General features: G+C 37.5%; 2 protein-coding genes across 2 annotated transcripts; one reads left to right on the top strand and one right to left on the bottom strand.

Moving 5' to 3' along the window:
* Positions 1-1,402: 1,402 nt before the first annotated feature.
* LOC110683322 (serine/threonine-protein phosphatase 7 long form homolog) lies at positions 1,403-2,290 on the bottom strand. The gene is made up of 2 exons (XM_021859668.1): positions 1,862-2,290; positions 1,403-1,777 (listed from the first exon to the last, which is right to left on the bottom strand). The coding sequence occupies exons 1-2, from the start codon at positions 2,288-2,290 to the stop codon at positions 1,403-1,405; spliced, it is 804 nt and encodes a 267-aa protein (XP_021715360.1).
* A 3,168-nt stretch (positions 2,291-5,458) lies between these two features.
* On the top strand, positions 5,459-16,309 carry LOC110683553 (ubiquitin carboxyl-terminal hydrolase 8-like). Its single transcript, XM_021859956.1, has 13 exons — positions 5,459-5,827; positions 5,939-6,205; positions 6,915-7,056; positions 8,249-8,308; positions 8,390-8,485; positions 10,152-10,502; positions 10,597-10,737; positions 10,904-11,074; positions 12,424-12,681; positions 12,780-12,928; positions 13,251-13,796; positions 14,675-14,948; positions 15,402-16,309. The coding sequence occupies exons 1-13, from the start codon at positions 5,742-5,744 to the stop codon at positions 15,516-15,518; spliced, it is 2,658 nt and encodes an 885-aa protein (XP_021715648.1). The 5' UTR covers positions 5,459-5,741; the 3' UTR covers positions 15,519-16,309.
* The last annotated feature ends 5,474 nt before the right edge of the window (positions 16,310-21,783 follow it).

Genomic DNA, 21,783 nt, shown 5'->3' with positions numbered 1-21,783 from the left:
AGATAGAAGCTCCGCCTTAAACCAATGTTAGGAGTCGTAGGACCCTAACTTCATCAAAGTACTAATATACTTATATGCCCCATTTGTGTAGGGTGATAAGGAAAAAACATAGAACCACTAAAAAAAAGTGATATGTGAAGTAGCGTTTTAACAACTTTACTATTGGCCACAAGTCCATAACAATCAATTCAGTATAGATACTCGTGTCAATTTGATAAAGACCAAAGATTGAAGTCACGCAAACTAATTGTAGTACTTGGTATTACAAATCTATAACCATTTTCTATCGAAAATCATTAAAACCTTACATCTTCGTCGTAATAGACATCACGTTACATTACATCATAAAAAATATCGTTTTGTTATGCTAATAATCGTACTGATGTTTGATTGGATAAAACACTTAAATTTATTATCCCTCAAAATCAAAAACAAGAACCAAAACATACATACCTACAATTATGGGATAAAACATGAATACAATTTTGACACACTTCCTTTTTTGAACGTTTTTCCAAAGTGAGCCAATTTTGGCAAATATTAACCAAAATGGTTGCGTGGCAAAAGTATTTACCAAACTAAGCTTCCAGGCTAAAATGCTGTCTCGGTCAGCGTTTTATGCCTGGGTTTTTTTAAAAAAAAAAATCAACCTAAAAACGCTGTCTTGGACAGCGTCTTTGTTGTTGACCTTTTTTTTAAAATTTTTGTAATTGCCTTTTATTTATAAAAATATTTTTAAAAAACAAAAACAGTTATACCAAAGACGTTGTCCCAGACAGCGCTTTATGTACAAACTTCCTTGTACCTAAAACGCTGTCTCAGACAGCGTCTTATTTTTAACCTAAAACGATGTCTGGGACAGCGTTTCTCTGCTGGTGTGCAAAACAGCAGCAGAATCAGCCTTTTGCCACTGATCTGCCACTTTCTTCTGCCCCCACCTACCACCCCCTGCCATGATTCTTGCCACCACAATCCACCAACAACCCCCACCATCGACCACCATCTACCACCACTTTTGACCTCCAACAACACTTCAACCAGCTCCACCACCAACCCCAACCATTCAACAACCGTCGATAACCACCCACCACAACCAACAACACTAAAACCACCATGAACAACCACATTAACCACCACGGGCCATCCTTTCTTCCCCATTTTCGACTATGGATTCCAAATGTCTGTTGTTTAATGTACATTAGCCCTGAAGGATCTATTTTGACTGACATAAATCCGATTTGGATAAATAAGCAAACAAAACTTCAAAACACAAACAGATTCATTCAACCAGCATGTCTTATATTGATAATGCAATCGTTATATACAACATTCCAGGAAAAAGGACAAAACAATGATACAATGCGTTCACTACTCATCAATTTGGTGTAACCCTTCCCTAGCCTCACTGTCGTCCCTTCGTCTTGGACGACGCCGAGTGTAATGGTGAATGGTGGTGAATGGGTTCCGGCGCGGGGGGGGGAGTGAGTTGGCTGGACGATGCGTCCTCCTGGGTTCTGAAGGGTGCAGAACTGTGGAAGATGTACTCCTCTGCCTCTGTGTGCGACGTAGGATCACCTCCACTGCTACTCTGGCCGGGGTCGAACCGCGAATGGATGGAGTGACCATCATCACCGTCCCGCTGTTGGATGAGATGACCGTGACCATGTCTGCGTAAGGAAGTCGCGGACATATCTCGCATCTGCTGGACCTGGGCTCTGGTGGGTCCGTCTGTAAGGGCGAGGGACAGTGCATCATACATCGCCACCATATCCGCCGCCTGTAGTAATCATCGATCAGTCAAGCACATGATATTTAAAAAAGTTAAAAAATGAGGATGATAAGTATAGTAAAAGAAACTCACATATCCGCTAATGACGTCATGTGCCGGGTGGTAATGGGTGGACGGTGGTGTGTAGCTGGGGTTGATGAAACGGCGTGTGATAAGCCTGTACCACACCATGTACGGATCGTCATGATCCATAACGCCCTGCATGGGATAACCCTGAACGACATGACCCAACCGCTGCTCCCATAGCTGAAGATACTGCCAATGCTCCAGTGCCCAGTTTGTCTCCGTCTTGCCCTGACGGTCAATGTCGTGAAGGCGCACGACAGTGTCACAGTTCTGGGGAATAGGCTGCTGCAGTCCGAACTGTCGCATGACGCGGTCAGGTAGGTGACTCTCCACAACCTCGAAACAGATCAGGGGGACTCGGGCATGCCACTCTCCCTGATGCTCCAGTAGATGTGCAGGCATGACATCTACAACTCCAGTACATACGGATCCCATGTGATCTGCAATAACACATCCTAAATAAGTTAGTCCACAATCAGTATACACAGTATCTAAATGATTACAAATGTCTTCAGAGTTTGTACCTGATCCTCAGTGAGTCGATCAAGAGCGTCTCGGTAGTATGGGAGACCCGTCGCCGCATGTGCCTGTGTGAGTCTGGGGACCATCCACCTGGGGCAACAAATTTGGTAAGTATGTTTACAAAATGAAATCGTATATGGGAAAAAAATGACAATTGTTACAAACCTGCAACCGTAAGCCTCATCAGCTGCAGGGCGAGGCGGAGCGATGTACGGCTCATACTGGTCATCCTGGTCCTGCTGCCCCGGACGATGTACAGCAGGCCTACCTGGTCTTCCTACGTGGATGTGCTCCCAAGCCCATAGCTTCAATAGCAAAACACAAAACTATGTTAAATATGACATTACTCATTACATCATTCGCTTGTGATAATATACGTAGTATACCTGAAGCACAAACAGAGGTCCTCCAATCTCGAGCGCACCACTCCGTGAGGCTCTGCAAAGTTGGCGATACAACACCGCCAAAGAGGCACTACCCCAGCTGTATCCACGGATATGCTCCCAGTCGTGGTCTAACAGCTGTAGGTAAATAAGCTGCAAGTGGCTCCCGCTCTTGTTGCCGAACAACACGCCGGATATGAGGAAGAACAAGTACGCTCGAGCGTATCTCTGTACTGTGGCGTCATCGGCCTCCGCAGGCAAGCCCTGGAAAGTATCTCGTAACCAGACCGTCCTCAAGGCGGAGCCCCTAACATCGTTGGGACCCGGCTGCACCCCGAGAACCCGCACAACCAATCCAACGGGATCGACTAGAAATGATCCCGTCACCGCAGTCCCCTGTACTGGAAGGCGCGTAAGTATTGCCACGTCCCGCAATGTCACAGTCGCCTCCCCAACTGGTAGGTGGAAGGAGTGCGTCTCCTGCCTCTATCTCTCCACTAACGCCGTGACAAGGTGTCGGTCGATCTCCCTGAATCCCAAGCGATGTACACCGCCAAAGCCAGCGTACGTCACGTACTCAAGGCAGCGATCATGGACAACCCAGGGGGTCCTGTAGTGCCAGCACTGTAGTGGCTTCGCTACGTCACCCTGAAAACACAGGAGCATTTATAAGTAACAAAAGATAGTACATCAAAGAATCCAAAAATGTTAAAGATGAATCATACCGTCAGGTTCCATATGTCGACGCTCCGATGGGTGTCCTGTAGTGTCAGGACAGAAGGGTCAACAGGTCCAGGTGTCCTATCCTGTACGTCCATGATATCTGTTCATTGAAAACGTTACACACCAAACACTAACACAATATATTGAATACTAATTTCGATTGAAAGGCATAAACAGGAAATCTCGAACATCTAACGTACAAAATAAAATTCATCTAATTGAACATAATAACACATAATGTAGAAAATTATAACTATTTCATCAAAATAACACCACTACATACTACTATATCAAATAACACATATACACTTAGGTCCTATGTTGGTCTAGATGGACAAGTAGTGCGGTTGTGACCTTGCTGGTGACAACGACTACATTTGGTTGGGGGCCGGTTGCTGTCATCCATCTCATTGCGTATGCGCTTCGACTTTGGACGACCTTTTCCACGTATCATTGTGTCGTCCGGAATGAGTTTAGGGCCTACGTACTGTGCCCACTGTGTGCCCAGGTTGTCTCGCAGGGGATCGACCAGAACTGTGGTGCATAGGTGTTCATGTAGGCGGGCGACTGCAACAGAGGGTCCACCCAAGGCCGTTCTGATAGTGAGTATGTAGCACAGACTGCTAGCACATGAGAACATGGGAGGTGGAATATCTTCGGTTTGTTGCACTTACACGTTCTCAACTGCCAGTTCACCGTATGCTTGTTGGGTACATATAGGCACTGTTTCTACATATATCTCATTGGGAAAACCCTTCATTCCTACCATGCTCCTCAAACCTTTCAAATGTCTGTTCGTAGAGACAGGTAACACTTGCACCCCATGACCAGTATCACACCTCATTTTAAGGTTCAGTTCAACAGTCATAGGGTTTGAACCAATACAACTGTGAACCTCATTCATCAGATCAGTCACAGTCATGTTCGGTTCAAGTGTTATAAGGTCCATATTCCCTCCACTGTACTCCACATTTGATCCATTACACAAAATTTCACCTCCCCATCGACATAACAACGCTACATTTTGTCCAGCCATATTCTACATAACAACCAAAACACATTTTACGTAAAGCCGTTAAATCATCCCTAATTCACAACAATCAAACAAAAATTTTTTACATACTATACAAATTAACTACTAAGAACCCCTAAATCACCATTATTACACAACAATGTAGGTAATTACAATTGTTCAAAACCTAATAATTATCAACCATTGTCAACAATTTTCAACAAAACCAACAACAACAATTCAACATTATCCAAACTATTATCAACACTAACAATATCAACACTACCATTATCAACACTAACAATTCAACAATTACCAACACTAATAATTCAACAATACCAACACTAACAATTCAACATTTTTAACACTAACAACTCAACCTCATCAACATTTTAACCCAATTCCAAAAAAAATTAGAAATCACCAACATAAACCCTAGAATTTAAAACACAAAGAAAGTTGAATGAATACCTATTTCAGGGTGAGGGGAGTGTATAGTGGGCTACACGGAGGGCGACGGTGGAGGTGGCGGCGCCGCCGGCGGTCTATACGGAGGAGCACAAGTATGAGAGAGAGGGGGATTAAGTTAGAGTTTGGGAAAGAAGGGGTTTGAGAATGAAGGAGGAGGAAATGAAAGGATGAAATACGCTGTTGCAGGAAAAAAAAAACGACAGAAACGCTGTCTCAGACAGCGTTTCATTAATAACCTTAAACGCTGTCTGAGACAGCGTTTATAGTTCCAGAGTTAAACGCTGTTTGGAACAGCGTCTTTGGTATAACTGTTTTTGTTTTTTAAAAACATTTTTATAAATAAAAGACAATTACAAAAATTTTTTAAAAAAAGGTCAACAACAAAGACGCTGTCCCAGACAGCGTTTTTAGGTTGATTTTTTTTTTTAAAAAAACCCAGGCATAAAACGCTGACCGAGACAGCGTTTTAGCCTGGAAGCTTAGTTTGATAAATACTTTTGCCACGCAACCATTTTGGTTAATATTTGCCAAAATTGGCTCACTTTGGAAAAACGTCCTCCTTTTCTTGTCGCTGTCCTCCTTTCCTTTCATCCTTCTTACAATAACACCCACTCTCTCTCTCTCTCTCTCTCTCTTCTCTCTTCTCTCTTTCTCTCTCCTATAAAAACAAATCCCTTACATCTGACTTTTGATTCCTGCAATTGTTTCTTCAATCTCCCCTAATTTCTGGATTCATCTTCTGCAAATTCCTCTTTTCACTGCAAATTACTTCGATATGGAACCTCTTTCGCCGGAAGATTCCGCCGGCGCTACTCAATCCGTCGCCGACGACGAACAACGAGTTTATCTAGTGCCTTTCAGGTGATTTTTCTGCTGCATTTTGACTTCAATTTCTTCGATTACTTCAATTTCTAGGGTTTTCTCATGATTTTGAATCAAATTGGGGGAAATGAATTTTGTTTGTGATTGAAGGTGGTGGAAAGAAGCTCGAAATGCATCGACATCGACATCAGCGAGTGATTCATGCGAAGATACAGGGATTTTATACAGTGCATCGCCTTCATCGTCTTATGCTGGTCCGATGAAGCTGATCAGCAACATTTTTGGTTCGGATCTTTTGTTCAATCTTAGGAGAGAGGAAGTAAATAGTAACGATAATTCCAGTAATGGTGAAGTTGGAGTTTCTGGTCGTGATTATGCTTTAGTTTCTGGAGAAATGTGGTTGCAGGCGCTTAAATGGTGAGAATATCTGCTATATTATTGTATCTGATTTATATTGCAACTTTATGGTCTTGAATTGATTTATATGCATTTGACTGCAACCGGAACTTAATTACAAAGTATTCTGTTATAATTACAATTAGATATCATATCTGATTAGTATTGTAAGTTTATGATGTTGATTTTATGTAATTGGATTGCAATTCAAGTTAAGATGTGGTTTGATGTGATGTTATGGTTTGATGCTTATTTGTGGCATAGGCGATATCCTATTTATATTAAATAATCATCAATAATGCTATTTTGTTTCGTATTAATCAATGTTTATGCTGCTAATTCATATATAAATTGGTTGCAATTTGCCAATTTGAACCTTATTTGTGGTAGTATGAAATGTTGTATTAAATTATTAATCAATGCTAAGAATGAGAAAAAGTCAATTGTCTGCAGTAGCAAGTGGATCACAAATTTCTGTGATCCGTAAACAACCAGGGTTGAAATTGGCCTGTAAATTCAAGAGAATGATAGCTGACATAATGTTAGAAGATAATTGTCTTACACAATCAAAACCTTTATAAGCCACCACTTTTGATATTTCAAGACTAGATGCTTGATGAGGTTTTCATTTGAACTCAATCTAGATTCTTATTTTTTTAGATTAAAATAGTTTTGATTGAGTGATTGCTCAACGTATTGTGTATTAATCTTTTAAATCTTTTCTATGTAGGCATAGTGATTCTATAAATGCGATGAAGCGTGTTGGAAGTTTTTCAGCTGGTAGTGTTGATATATCAGATGTCTATCCTTTACAACTCAGGCTCTCTGTTTTGCGAGAAGCAAACTCTTTGGGTGTTAAAATTAGTAAAAAGGTGATTTCCATGAACTTTTTTTTTGTACATTTTTTCTTTTCTTGATGTATGTGGCAACGAAGTAATGATTTAGCTAGCTTTAAATCTATGTGTATCTAATTTTGATGCTTTATTGTTTTTATCATAATTTTTTTGATGCCATGTACTCCACTTGACTGTATGGCTCATAGCTGTATTGGACTGAACTTCTGACTTTTTTTTTTTTTTTTTTCTGATTTAAAAACTAATTAAGAGATAAAAGCTCGAGACTTTGATTAATAATGGCACAAATTTGGGTACAAAAGTGATAGATTGTTAGCTTAAGGCTATTACCCTCCCGATAACTTGAGGATACTACTCTCAACATTTTTACTAACAATTTACATGATGTCCTACTGCATATACTATTCTCTATTTAATTATTTATACTAAGGCCAAGGACTACTAACCTTAAAGTATTAGACTTCCCAAATTGCCCTTCCTAATGTTAGTCTATTACAATAGCTCACTTAAATTACCATGCTTTAGTGTCACTGCATTGCACTATCCCAGTGTTACCTAATTGCCAGGACAAAATGGGGTATGGGTATGCAAATCACTACTTTTTTTTAAATTAAGCCAATATGTACCTCATTCATGTATTAATTTGGCTTTCTCAGTTTGTGCTTCGTGTGTGTGTGTGTGTGTGGTTTTTTTTTTTTTTTTTTTTTTTTTTTTTTTGAAGGTGGGGAGGAGGGGGGGGGGGAGGAATTAGGTAACTATGTGATGCCTAGTATCCTTGCCTATGGGAAAACTTTTGTTAATTTTTTTACCTGAAGATCATGCCTCAAGACATAGGAAAAGAAATCATTTTGTATGTCTCCTGAATGGTCAATACATCTTCATTATATTCTGTATGGATTTAATTGCTAAATTTCCATTTGTTCACCTGAATTATTCCCCTTTTATCATAGTCAAAGCTTAGTATTCAGGTATTATATGTTTGTTTCTTAAGATTGTTTTGTTTATTACATTATGAGCTGTAGATTGTAGAAGGTAGGATCTAATTCCAAGCTAGGGAGAGTTGTAAAATAGTTCTCAGAGGATCAGGCATTGGTAATTCTGCTTCCTTAATACGAAGTGACAATCACAAGTAATCAGCTCATCTATTTGATAATTTGTCAATATTAAAAGTGTTCTTAATCACAATACCTTTGTTTTATGCTTTAATTAGGACAATGCTGCTGAACTCTTTAGACGAGCTTGCAAAATATTCAATACCGAGGCAGATTTGGTAAGGATGTTATTATATTAATTTATCTCTTCTCAGCATAAAATGAAGCTGTTTCTGATTTTTTTTCTTCCACTGGTGTAGTTGCACATATGGGACTTCTCTGGCAGGACAAGCCTTTTTTTTGTTAATGACAATAGCTCACCTGCAAAGGATATCCAGCGTCAATTGGATCAGGAGGTAAGCTGTTGATAAGTACTTTTGAACTGTTTAATTGCATTTGGCATTAGATGTATTCCTTGAGATTATACTTGCATATAATATTATTATTATTATTATTATTATTATTATTATTATTATTATTATTATTATTATTATTATTATTATTATTATTATTATTATTATTATTATTATTATTATTTTGAAGGATTCTAATCTTTCAGGATAGCTTTTAGACTTCCTACGCATGTGCTGAAACTGGTTTTTAAGCTGATACCATAAGAAAAGTGTTGGAACTTGTGTCTTACTCATAACTCAACAAGCTAACTGTACCAATCCTTCCCAGATATGTGTATTTCCACACAGAAACTTAATAACTGGAGAAATGTTCAATAACAACTGTAGGAAAGGGATATCTGAAAACAGAAAGAAAGGGACTGTTATATCAGGTGGAAGAGATCATATGCTGCATGTCAAGTCATTTATGATACATTCTGGATTTGATAGGTTGGCAAACTTTTGTATACTTGATGTGGTTTTATTGCTCATTCAAGCTAATGCAAATCAATACTCCTGTTCCTTAAGGGTCTTCACATATGCATATTGTGTGGTCTCCTATGCAAAATTTAACCTTTCATATCTTTAATTTCAGTAAAAATAAATGTTTACATCATGAAAATGCACATTGAAATGAATTTGGCAAGTTTACATCTTTAAAGAATGGAGGGAGTAAATTCAAATCACCTCCCTTATCTCATAAAGTCTGAATATGCTTTAGAAACTAAATGGGTTGACGGAAACACATTGAAGCATTTGCTCCAAATCCTCCTTGGCTCCTTTTTCTTTTAGTTCTAACAGTTTGACACTGTTATTCATTGTTGGGACTGGTTATAAAAGTATGCTTAATATTAGTGAGATAAAATTTGATTCTAATGTGTCTAGTTTGTTACTGAATTCCTGATATCATTTGTTACCATTTACCCAAGAAAATCATATACACACTTCACTTGTGTTGATTACCTTTTGTTATTTGTTAGCTATGTTATTCTTTTACTTATCAAATTCTCAACTACTCAACCAAATTCTAGAATTATCCTTGGGTAATTCTCTGGTGAATCATCAAATGATTTCTCCTAGCTGGCTTGAAAAGATGTCTGTGGGGGAACATGTATGATTGGACTATTGGTTCATAATTCTGGTTCATCTGGAACAAGTTGCTGCTGGGAACTTCCTCATTCCTTCCAATCTCTCTCTCTCTGTCTCTCTCTCTCTCTCTCTCTCTCTCTCTCTCTGGGGCAAGGGTGGGGGTTATTCTTAAGGTTGCTAATCTTATGTAAGCAACGTGGATTGTAAGAGGTGACTGGCCAAAAAAGGGGTTATAGGAAATATTTAAAGTTTTCTATATCCAGGTGTGTGTATGACATTTTGTCGTGGAATTATCAGACGCAAATGATTTTACACTGAGAGGAAAGAATAAAAGAGAGTAATGAGGAAATTCCTTGTCCTTGTTATCTGTATTGATGATAATCATGACATGACAATTTGCTTAATGGACCTCCTTCATTGTTTACCGTGTTCATGAATTTAAAGTTATCTGATATTCGTATTAGCTTTGTCCGCCTTTCTGTATGTCAAATAGATGCCACACGTTTGACACAATTATTTGGATTTTTTGACACCTTCACAGATACTTCTGGAATTGCAAATTTATGGGCTGTCAGATTCTCCAAGGTCTAGAGACGGCAAGAGAGAGGAGTTTTCCGAGCTGGCTACTGCGGCAAGTTCCTCTTCCAGTGCATCTACAACAATGAATGGTAGCACTGGAAACTGTTATCGTTTCCCTAGGACCAATTCTTATACTTTTAGTAGCAGTCCTGCCGAATCAGGCTCTTTGGGACTGACTGGATTGCAAAATCTTGGAAATACATGTTTCATGAACAGTGCTCTTCAGTGCTTAGCACACACTCCAAAGCTTGTTGACTATTTTCATGGAGATTACAATAAAGAAATTAATCATGATAATCCATTGGGCATGGATGTATGTCTCTCTTTCCATCATCAGACTTGATTATGTTTTGTGTTTTTTTTTTCTGTATTAGTATTATGAATATTAGTTTCTACCTTCTCGCTAGGGTGAAATTGCTTTGGCTTTTGGAGATTTGATAAGGAGGCTATGGGCTCCTGGAGCAACACCAGTGGCACCTAGAACATTCAAGTCGAAGCTCTCTCGCTTTGCTCCTCAATTCAGTGGCTTCAATCAGCATGACTCACAAGTTAGTATGCCTTTATTCTGGAACCTTACGCCTATCAATTTTTTTGTCACTCCACTACCTTCTTGTGCCCTCCTTACGTGTGTGTGCTAGTATACAAATCATATAAGTACTTATTTGAAGAGAATTTATTATTGATAGAGGAATTAATTGACTTCAAATAATATAGGAACTGCTTTCTTTTTTGCTGGATGGACTCCATGAAGATCTTAATCGTGTGAAGTTAAAGCCCTATGTTGAAGCTAAGGATGGAGATGGTCGATCAGACGAGGATGTAGCTGATGAGTACTGGCGTAATCATCTGGCTCGGAATGACTCTATCATTGTTGATATTTGTCAAGTAAGTTTGGTTGCTATGGGCTTCTCCAAATATGTTTATTGTGCCTTGCTGAGTAATATTAAATTCTAAAATCCGTTCATGGGAACTCTTTTATTGAGCCTTTCTGGTTTGGCAATGTTATATGTCTCCAAAATGAAGAGAAAATATTGTTATTTTGTGTTCTATTTAGATGATGTACGGATTCTTGAGAGAGTTTTTATGTTTAAAGTAGTGGGCCATACCTGAGATGATTTTTTAAGATGGCCTATTTACTCACTCTGAAATAGGTTTATTATTTACTTTTTCACGGGAGCCTTATAGAGAGTCTTGTTGTGTGTCATGCGTAGCATGTGCTTAGAGTGAAATTCTTGCTCATATTGGAAGAGAACGTCTTTTATTTTATTTTAGTTATTCATCTTGTGGGTTTTTTTTGGTTCCTTTATGTAGTTTTATGTTCTGTTGAAACTGTTAGCCTAGAGCAGCCTTTGAAGATTACACGGAATCACAAGATGTTCTGGCAATAGCTACATCAAGCCTTTTAGTCAATCCTTGACCATACTTTAACTCCAACAATCAGTCAAATGCTGTTTAATATTTCCTTAAGAGCACATTGGTCCTCAAATTCTCAGGTTGAGAAGTGAGTATATCCTTGTATGAAAATGTAGGGAGGACTGGAGGAGGATGAGAGTCAAGAGAGAGATGATGCAACGAGATTTTAGTTAGATTCAAGTAGCTGATGTGAATACCCAAATCTTTAGATTGATAGATAGATAGTGAAACAAGATGGCAGGATTGTTTTTTCTTTTTTAGGACTTTAATATTTGGCACTAGGATAAGGATAACAGAAGTTCTCATCAGTATGTTTGGGTAATCAAATGATTTTATATGATCTAGGTGATGATTCAGGGATGTGTTTTCATTTACGAATGCCCCCAGTGTGGTGAACGCTGAATAGTAAACTTTCAAAATTTATGCTTGAGTTATGTATGGCTGTGGTTATAAATAATAGCTTAGTAGTGCTTGAAGCTATAATGATTGTTTTGTATCTCTCTATTCATTTTGCTAGGAAGTGGGTTGTTGGGTTGGGAGCTATCTGCAAGACATAAGTTGGTTGAGATTTGAGATAAAAATGAAGATGTATCTGATATTCTTATCTTTGCAGCATCCTCTGGGTTGTTTTAAGAAAACAAGTTTCATTAGTTAAGAGCTTTAACTTGGAACTTGAACTTTCTTGCTGTAGTTGGAGTATCTGGCAAACTATGATTTTGTTGATTAATGTTGTCTTTGTACTTTTGGAGTTGGTGATAGCTTAATGAGTAAACCCTTAATGCAGGCATTGCAATGCTTTTAACATCTGAAAATTATTGCAGGGTCAATATAGATCAACATTAGTTTGTCCAGTTTGCGAAAAGGTTTCCGTGACATTTGATCCGTTTATGTATCTGTCACTGCCTCTACCTTCAACCACAATGCGGACTATGACCTTGACTGTCATGAATACTGATGGTAGCTTCATGCCTACGGTGGTCACTGTTTCTGTGCCCAAGTATGGGAGAGGTGAAGACCTTGTTAAGGCTTTGACCAGTGCATGCTCATTGCGGATTGATGAGACACTGTTGGTGGCTGAGGTAGAATCCAATGTTGTATTGTCTGCATGTTCATTACTACTCCGTAGTTGTATTGTTAAAATGTCCACTTGCTTCATTCTACCGCTTTATCTTTGCAGATATACAACCATCGTATTATTCGATTTTTGGAAGATTCAGCGGATTCGCTGTCCTTGATTAGAGACGAAGACCGTCTAGTAGCTTATCGGCTACCCAAAGCTACAGAGAGAGAAACTATAGTTGTGTTTACGCATCAAGAGATGGAAGAGTGAGTGCCATATTTCTTTTTTGAAAACGTTTGTTTTTCCAAGAGTGATGTTTTAATATTAGATATGTGTTAAAGAGGTGAATCTTTTTCCTTGTTAATGATTGATATGCTGTTAGCTGACCCCAAATCATTTTGGGACCAAGGCTTTGATGTTGTTGATTAAAAAAAAAAAAAAAAAAAAAACAAAAAACTGGCATTTAGGACCCAAAATATGACAAGGTATATGTGTACAATCTGCTTTGTGTGTGCTCGTCTCAATGCGTAAACACAATGTCACTGTTTTCCTTTCAGAAGGAATTTCTGATAAGAATTTCAATTGTAGGCACAATGTCCACGGGAAAGCTTTTGGAATTCCTCTTGTCGCTAGAATTTCCAACAATACAAACGGATCAGATATCTATAATTTGTTTAAGAAGTTGCTTAATCCATTTCTCATGCCCAGTGAAGATGACTTAGATGATCAGGATGCTTCCAAAAGCACAGCTGCTGAGAATTTAGTGGAGAATACCACAGATCCTATTACTACTACTGAATCAAGTGATGATGCTAAACTCATTAATGACGAGGTGGTTAGCTTACCAGCTGATAGTGAGTTCGAATTCTACCTGACAGATGAGAAAGAGATTCTCAAGAACGTTAAAATAGAAATGGTGGATCTTGTAACATCTGAGGACTTGCCAAAACGGTTAAATGTTGCTGTTTTTTGGCCTGAGAAGAAAACTGAAATCTACGATACGGTTCTTTTGAGCACCCTTCCTGAAATATTTAAGTCAGGCTATCTGGCTAAAAGGCCACAGGAAATTGTATCTCTTTACAGATGCCTGGAAGCATTTTTGAAAGAAGAGCCTCTTGGACCTGAAGACATGTGGTAAGTTTTTGTCATTTCTGAGCTGTTATGTTTGTCCTGAATTCCTTAGGAATGACTATGTCGCTTAAATTATACATTACTGTATTTAGTATCTGTGTTATTAGGTAATGATTAGGATTTTGACTAGCATATACTTGGTCAACTGGCGAAGTGTTCTGTTTGATATTGGAACTGAAGTGACTTGGATATGGTCTAAGCCGTTTAACTATATATTTATATGCTTTCTTGTTGGAAAAATCCCTTATTAAATCTGAAGGTTTTGGCTCTGGGACTTATTCTTCTGATCTGAATTGTCACTACACCTCATTAAATTTTAGTTTTAACTTATAAAAATTAGAGGGAATCTTCAAAAATTTTCTCAATATATAATAATAAAATAGTCATGTGAGATCTAGTTTTATTCATCAGGACGAGTACTTTATTAATATCTATTTTATATAATTTTTGCAAATGTGAGATTAAAGATATTTGCGATCAAAGATTTGCATCGGTATACGTAAGTGAGACTAACATTATGAAACCGAGAGAGTAGTATTTTATTTGCTTTTGTTTCATTTAATATGTAGATATGGTGGTGAATTAAAGATTACTCTCCTGGTATTTCATTCCTTAATCTTGCATGTACTTTAAAATATGTGATTAAATTTATTCATGTGCTTTGATTCTCTTTGGTTTGGCTTCTATTTTTCCTGCATGATTTTGACTTTAGTTTCGAATTTGCATGGGTTTTGAATATGCTGTTGCAACCTGTCACTTGTAATTCGGAATTTTCTTTAATTCAGCTACTAGTTTCTATGATGGTTTCTTATCCACAACCTCGTATGTATTTTATTTTTCTTTCTGTACTCTTATTATTTGTATCTTGTACTTTTTGCCAGGTATTGTCCTGGATGTAAGCAGCATCGTCAGGCCTCCAAAAAGTTGGATCTTTGGAGACTCCCTGAAATTCTGGTCATTCACTTGAAAAGGTTTTCATACAGCAAATACACAAAAAACAAGCTGGAAGCCTATGTTGACTTCCCGGTTGATGATCTCGATTTGTCCATGTATATTGCTAACAAGAATTCCCAACCATCTTTCCGTTATGTGCTCTATGCAATCAGCAATCACTATGGTAGCTTGGGAGGTGGTCATTACACTGCTTTCGTCCATGTAAGTTTGTCTCTCATAGCTAATTTGCTACTCATGCATTATGAAATAATTTGGAATTTGGGAAAACTTTCTTCTTAAACAGCTTTCCATACACTATACCTGTTTATCATCAATTGTAGAAGCTAATAACCCCTAATATACTACCATGGTGACACCTCTTTATTTTGGATCAGCCCATAATTATGAGCGGGTTTTTTTTTTTTTTCTTTTTGAAGTATAGCTTTGAACTTTCCCACTTTACTCTTAAGGTACTCTTGGCGAAGAATGTCAAAGAAAATAGTAGAAGATAATTATAGTGCTAACCCAATTCCTTGATTACAAGTTTACAACCCTCAATCAAATGTGGCCTATTAGTTAGGGCCTTAGGGGTGTTGGGAGTATAGTTATTGCTTTTTCTTTGTTTTCACTTTTTTTTTACGTACTCAGCCCTATGTTATTTTTGTGATCTTGTAGCATGGAGGTGGTCGGTGGTATGACTTCGATGACAGCAATGTATACCCCATCAGCGAGGAGAAGATAAAGACTTCAGCCGCTTATGTTCTTTTCTATAGAAGAGTTGCAGATATATAACAGCCAAACCATCAGCTATTGATAGTTAATACTCTAGAGTAGCTCATATTAGAAAGCCTTCCAGTTATTTATTTATTTATTCATTTATTTGAGAAGCAGAATCTAATTGAAAAGGTAGTATCTGCTGGTTCTCTGGCATCGTTTTTTCCGGGATGCTCGGGACTCCTTGACAGTTGATGATGAAACTCAAAAGACCGACTGTCGACCTTGATGATCATGCTTGGCTTGACAGAATAGCTGCATAGATAGTTTGGTACCAGGGTGAGCATCTGCTGCAATTTAAGCTCCTTTAGTTACTAACCCATTTGTTTTCAGGAATTGCAATTACCTGATGTCATATTTCTTCTTTCTTCTTACCTTTTGCCTTTTCTTTTTGGGGGGGTTTGTTTTGCTTGGTTTCTTTAGAGCTTCCTACCTCTAAAGCATTGTATTCCTTTTTTGAAAGAGGTGTAACATACCTTGGATCAGTTGAAAAGCAATTCATCAGATATTAATTCTAGTTTTTTTTAGTATTCTAATTCTAGTTTTTTGTTATTTTTAATCATCAGTTTTTTTTTTTTTTTAATTTATTTATATTTTTTAATTTTTTTTTTAAATTTTTCATGGAGCCATAAACGTGGTGACGTATGCGGATTTGATCATAATTATGGTCTATCAGCATTCCAATAATCTCAATGCGTTGTTAAATAAGCTTGTTAAAGACTTAAAGGTGCAAGTTTGCAACTGAAATGTCAAGCATGATATTATAATACGAGTAACAACTAATAAATTAAAAAAAAAAAAAAAAAAAATCACTCACACGACCTTATAAGTTCTGTGTTTCAGAGTTCAGACTTTCAGGTGTGGAATTAAAAGCATTCTTTTTTTGCTCTGTTTTTATCGGTAATAATATTTCGTATTATTATTTAGAACAAAACTAACCTATACAATAATAAAAGATCAAAACAGATTATTTAGAAGAAAACTTCATTTATAAAAGAAAAAAAATTAGAGCTGTCAATTCCAGTAAACGGGTCAGGTTTGGGTTGGGTCAACTCGGGTTGGGTCAATTCAGCTTAATTCCATAACCTATGCGGGTTGGGTCATGCTTGAGTCGGGTCATGTCGGGTCATACTTCTTATCGGGTTTAGATCGGGTTAAGGTCGGGTTAAATTCGGGTCAGGTGAATGGGGTTAGGGTAATTCTCGGGTTTGGTTCAAGTCAATAATTTGCGGGTTAGAATCTGGTCGGGTCATTCTCGGGTTTGAGTCGGGTTCAGTTCAAGTCAATAATTTGCGGGTTATAATCAGTTCGGGTCATTCTCGGGTTCGGTTCAAGTCAATAATTTGCGGGTTATAACCAGGTTGAGTCATTTCCAAGTCGGGTCATTCTCGGATTCAAATCGGGTTATGTTCAAGTCAATAATTTCAAGGTTACAATCAGGTCGGGTCATTTCCAAGTCAGGTCATATTCGGGTTCAACTAACTATAAATACATAATTATCATTTTTATCAAGCTAATTATTTCCTTTGACTATAATATATATGGCAATATGCTAGGGAAATATAGTCTATAATTTAGGAAGATAATTATCTCCTTTGACCATACAACAAATATATACTATATTTAACTCTTAAATTTGAGGATGATGCTCCTTTCTTTTGTTGGCCTATATTTTCTTGGTCTCCCTAGACAAAATGCTTTGATAAAAAATAATAAGCTGGGTTAAATTGCGTTTTGGGTGATTTCAAATTGAATCAAGAACAATTTGGGTTGAATTTAGGTCGGGTAAATAACAAGTCGTGTTGATTTCAAGTGGGGTTAGTAACAGTTTAGGTTGAATTTTTGGGTTGGATAAGTAATAGGTATGGTAAAATTCGGGTTGGGTCAATAACAAGTCGGGTTGAATTTGGGTCTGGTCAATAACAAGTCGGGTTGATTTCAGGTCAGGTTTATAACAAATGGTTTAAATTCGGGTCTAGTTAGGAATGGGTCAGGTTGAATTCAGGTCAAGTTAGAAACAAGTCGGGTTAAATTCGGGTTTTGACAGGTAAAAACGGGTTTAGGTCAATTTCGGTCCAAGTCGGGTTCGGTGCAAGTTAATTAAATTGGTCGTTGTAAACCGGTAAATATGTGCAAGTTGTAAACCGGTAAATTGGCCGTTTGAAAATAAATTAAATGGTTCCACACACCCAATTGGACTCCCGGAAGGTATTAAGGATCATAGTAAACATTTCGACAATTTTTATTTCCGGACAAAAGTCAAAAAATTCAAAAATTGAAGGCTATATCCACGCTTTTTGAGAAATTTTGAAGGTTTCGGGGCCTGGTGTCGAAAAGTCTTGAAATTATATGGAATACATTTCGGGATAATATAATACCGTTTGGAACTATATATGATCATTATTTGTTGTCATAAATGTTCGTGGTAGGCTTGAATTAATGAAATCGGTGCAAGTTGTAAACCAGTAAATTGGTTGTTTAAAGGCAAAATGGATGGTTCCACACTTCCACCCACCCAATTGGACTCCCGGAGGATATTAAAGACTATGGTAAACATTTCAGCAATTTTTATTTCCGGGCAAAAAAATGGCAAAAAATTCCAAAATTGAATGTTAATATACACGATTTTTGAGGAATTTTAGAGGTTTTGGGGCCCGGTGTCGAAAATGTTTGAGATTTTATAGGGGATACATATCGGAGTCATATAATGTCGTTTGGAACCATACATGATCATTATATGTTGTCATAAATGTTCGTTGTAGGCTTGAATTAATGAAATCGTTGCAAGTTGTAAATCGGCAAAGACCGTTTAAAGGCAAATTAGATGCTTCCAACCAACCAATTGGACTCCCAGAGAGTATTAGAGATCATGGTAATCATTTCGACAATTTTTATTTCCAGCGAAAAAAACTCAAAAAATTCCAAAATTGAAGGCATCCACGCTTTTTGAGAAATTTTGGAGGTTTCGACGCCAGGTGTCGAAAAGGCTTGAAATTTCAGGGGATACATCTCGGAGTCAAATAATTCCGTTTGGAACTATATATGATCATTATATGTCGTCATAAATGTTCGTGGTAGGCAAGAATTAATGAAATCGGTGCAAGTTGTAAATCGGTAAATTGGATGTTTAAAGGCAAATTGGATGGTTCCACCCACCCAATTGGACTCCCAGAGGGTATTAGAGACCATGGTAAACATTTCGGCAATTTTTATTTCCGGGCAAAAAAAGTCTAAAAATTACAAAATTGAAACCTAATATCCACGCTTTTTGAGAAATATTAGAGGTTTCGACGCCAGGTGTCGAAAATAATTGAGATTTTAGGGGATACATATCGGAGTCATATAATTCCGTTTGAAAGCATATATGGTCATTATATGTTGTCATAAATGTTTGTGGTGGACTTGAATTAATGAAATCGGTGCAAGTTGTAAATCGGTAAATTGGATGTTTAAAGGAAAATTAGATTGTTCCACCCACCCAATTGGACTCCCAGAGGATATTAGGGACCATAATAAACATTTCGGCAATTTTTATTTCCGGGCAAAAAAAATGGCAAAAAATTCCAAAATTGAAGGCTTATATCCACGCTTTTTGAGAAATTTGAGAGGTTTCAGGGCCCGCTGTCGAAAATGCTTGAGATTTTATGGGATACATCTCGGTGTCATATAATGCCGTTTGGAACCATATATGATCATTATATGTTGTCATAAATGTTTGTGGTAGGCTTGAATTAATGAAATCGGTGCAAGTTGTAAATCAGTAAATTTGACGTTTAAAGGGAAATTGGATGATTCCAACCACCCAACTGGACTCCAAGAGGGTATTAAGGTCCGAGGTAAACATTTCGGCAATTTTTTTTCCAGGCAAAAAAAAGTCAAAAAATTCCAAAATTAAAAGCTAATATCCACAATTTTTGATAAATTTGAGAGGTTTCGAGGCTCGGTGTTGAAAATGCTTGAGATCTTAGGGGATACATTTTGGAGTCATATAATGCCGTTTGGAACCATATATGATCATTATATGTTGTCATAAATGTTTGTGGTAGGCTTGCATTAATGAAATCGGTGCAAGTTGTAAATCGGTAAATTGGACGTTTAAAGGCAAATTGGATGGTTCCACCTACCCAATTAGACTCCCAGAGGGTATTACGGACCATGGTAAACATTTCGACAATTATTATTTCCGGGCAAAAAAAAGTTAAAAAATTCCAAAATTAAGGGCTTATATCCACGCTTTTGAGAAATTTAAAAGGTTTTGGAGCCAGTGGCGAAAATGCTTGAGATTTTAGGTGATACATCTCAGTGTCATATAATGCCGTTTGGAACCTTATATGATCATTATATGTTGTCATAAATGTTTGTGGTAGGCTTGAATTAATGAAATCGGTGCAAGTTGTAAATCGGTAAAATGGACGTTTCAAGGCAAATTGGATGGTTTCACCCACCCAATTGGACTCCCAGAGGATATTAAGAACCATGGTAAACATTTAGACAATTTTGTTTTTGGCAAAAAAAAGTCAAAAAAATCCAAAATTGAAGGTTAATATCCACGCTTTTTGAGAAATTTGAGAGGTTTCGGGGCTCGGTGTCGAAAATGCTTGAGATCTTAGGGGATACATTTCGGTGTCATATAATGTCGTTTGGAACCATATATGATCATTATATGTTGTCATAAATGTTCGTGGTAGGCTTGAATTAATGAAATTGGTGCAAGTTGTAGATCGGTAAATTGGACGTTTAAAGGAAAATTGGATGGTTCCACCCAACCAATTGGACTCTTAGAGGGTATTAAGGACCATGGTAAACATTTCGGCAATTTTTGTTTCTGGCGAAAATAAGTTAAAAAATCCAAAATTAAAGGCTAATATCTACGCTTTTTGAGAAATTTTTGAGGTTTCGAGGCCAGGTGTCGAAAAGGCTTGAGATTTTAGGGGATATATCTCGGAGTCAATGCAACTAAATAAAGGAAGATAGTACCTTAGAAGAATTTGTGCATTCACGAGATTCCAATACTTTTCGTGCTGAAGTAATTTCCTAAGTATGTTGGGCAAATTATTACTATCATAAGCGAATGGACGGACCAAATTATCACTCAAATTTGATTTTGAATGTATTACTGTTAGCATCAAACTATGGTCGTTGCTAAATCCCTAGCATTTATCATTTGCTCCCCCAGAATTCGTATTTAGATTTATAGTGAGCACTCAATAGCTACAATATAAAAGTATTTTTTTTATCAATGTCCTTTTGAACATGAGGTGATCTAAATTAGTACTAGTTAAAGGTTGCCTAATGCCTACAGGAACAGATCACACGAGTATGACATCCTACCTTGTTAGAGTTGAGTTGGTTCAAATCGCTCAGCTGTCTGTCAGCAAACAAGAACTCCTTTTCTGCTGATTCATGTCACGCTTTATAAGTGAAGTAAACACGATGACAAAAAAACCTTAACAAAAAAGTCATAAAAGGCACCTGAGCATTTGATGGTTCTGATTCATGCATAAACTTGCAATAAATTGCTTCAAGTAACTGCACATTGTTTAAGAAATTGTTGTCTAGCCTGCTAGTCATTAACAAGAAGAGAGCATAAAATGAGATTGATCAATTCTGCATTGTGTTGATCTGTTCGATCTTTCTCTCTCATTCACCTTCCTCACAGAAAGATTGTAATCTGTCAAGCAGCACACATATTAGCTGTCGCGTGTTGGCATACAGTATATTTAGTAATTTTCTTGAAACATACAAAGAGGATTGCGATTATCATTGTTGGAAATACAAAGATACCAGCAACTGGTAACCCTTGAGGATCTCTGTTCTTACTACTCTGTGGCTTAGAGAGACAAGAAATCCAATCACTTGATAGACAGGCAACAGGGACAGAATGGATAGCATACCAGCACGGTACACATTTAATATTATTCATTTTTCACAAACTTGAAAGTCCCCAATGGATAAATTTTTATAATTGGATTAAGATGCCAGAAAGGTCATGGGCCTACAGTAACCGCTTCTGTGTAATTCAAACGGTACCATCTGACCCTTTCCCCTCCTTGCTCTGCTCTAACAAAGCCTTGTTAGAAGAGTGGGAGTAAAGGTTTGATAAAATGGTATAACACTACTGAGAGTCTGACAAGAGCTGAATTAAATGAATATTGAATAGATTGATAGCATATAAGGTCCTTTTGCTACATACCAGCTGCATAGCTACCTGGTTTTCAGCAGTGATGCTTGCAATGCCATGTCTTTACGCTATTCCCTCCTAAATGCCCCAACAACAGAGCAA

The sequence above is a fragment of the Chenopodium quinoa genome, unplaced genomic scaffold, assembly GCF_001683475.1.
Source record: "Chenopodium quinoa cultivar QQ74 unplaced genomic scaffold, ASM168347v1, whole genome shotgun sequence".
Lineage (NCBI taxonomy): Eukaryota > Viridiplantae > Streptophyta > Magnoliopsida > Caryophyllales > Amaranthaceae > Chenopodium > Chenopodium quinoa.
Note: the sequence above shows the minus strand (reverse complement) of the source record. Positions and strands in the feature narration are given on the sequence as shown.

What these genes read in the sequence shown, in the direction of transcription:
- LOC110683553 (XM_021859956.1), top strand. Translation starts at nt 5,742, where the DNA reads ATGGAACCTCTTTCGCCGGAAGATTCCGCCGGCGCTACTCAATCCGTC. An exon ending in TCAATACCGAGGCAGATTTG is followed by an intron (nt 8,309 to 8,389) that starts GTAAGGATGTTA and finishes CCACTGGTGTAG; the next exon opens with TTGCACATATGGGACTTCTC. An exon ending in ATAATCCATTGGGCATGGAT is followed by an intron (nt 10,503 to 10,596) that starts GTATGTCTCTCT and finishes CCTTCTCGCTAG; the next exon opens with GGTGAAATTGCTTTGGCTTT.
- LOC110683322 (XM_021859668.1), bottom strand. Translation starts at nt 2,290, where the DNA reads ATGGGATCCGTATGTACTGGAGTTGTAGATGTCATGCCTGCACATCTA. An exon ending in ATGACGTCATTAGCGGATAT is followed by an intron (nt 1,778 to 1,861) that starts GTGAGTTTCTTT and finishes TGATTACTACAG; the next exon opens with GCGGCGGATATGGTGGCGAT.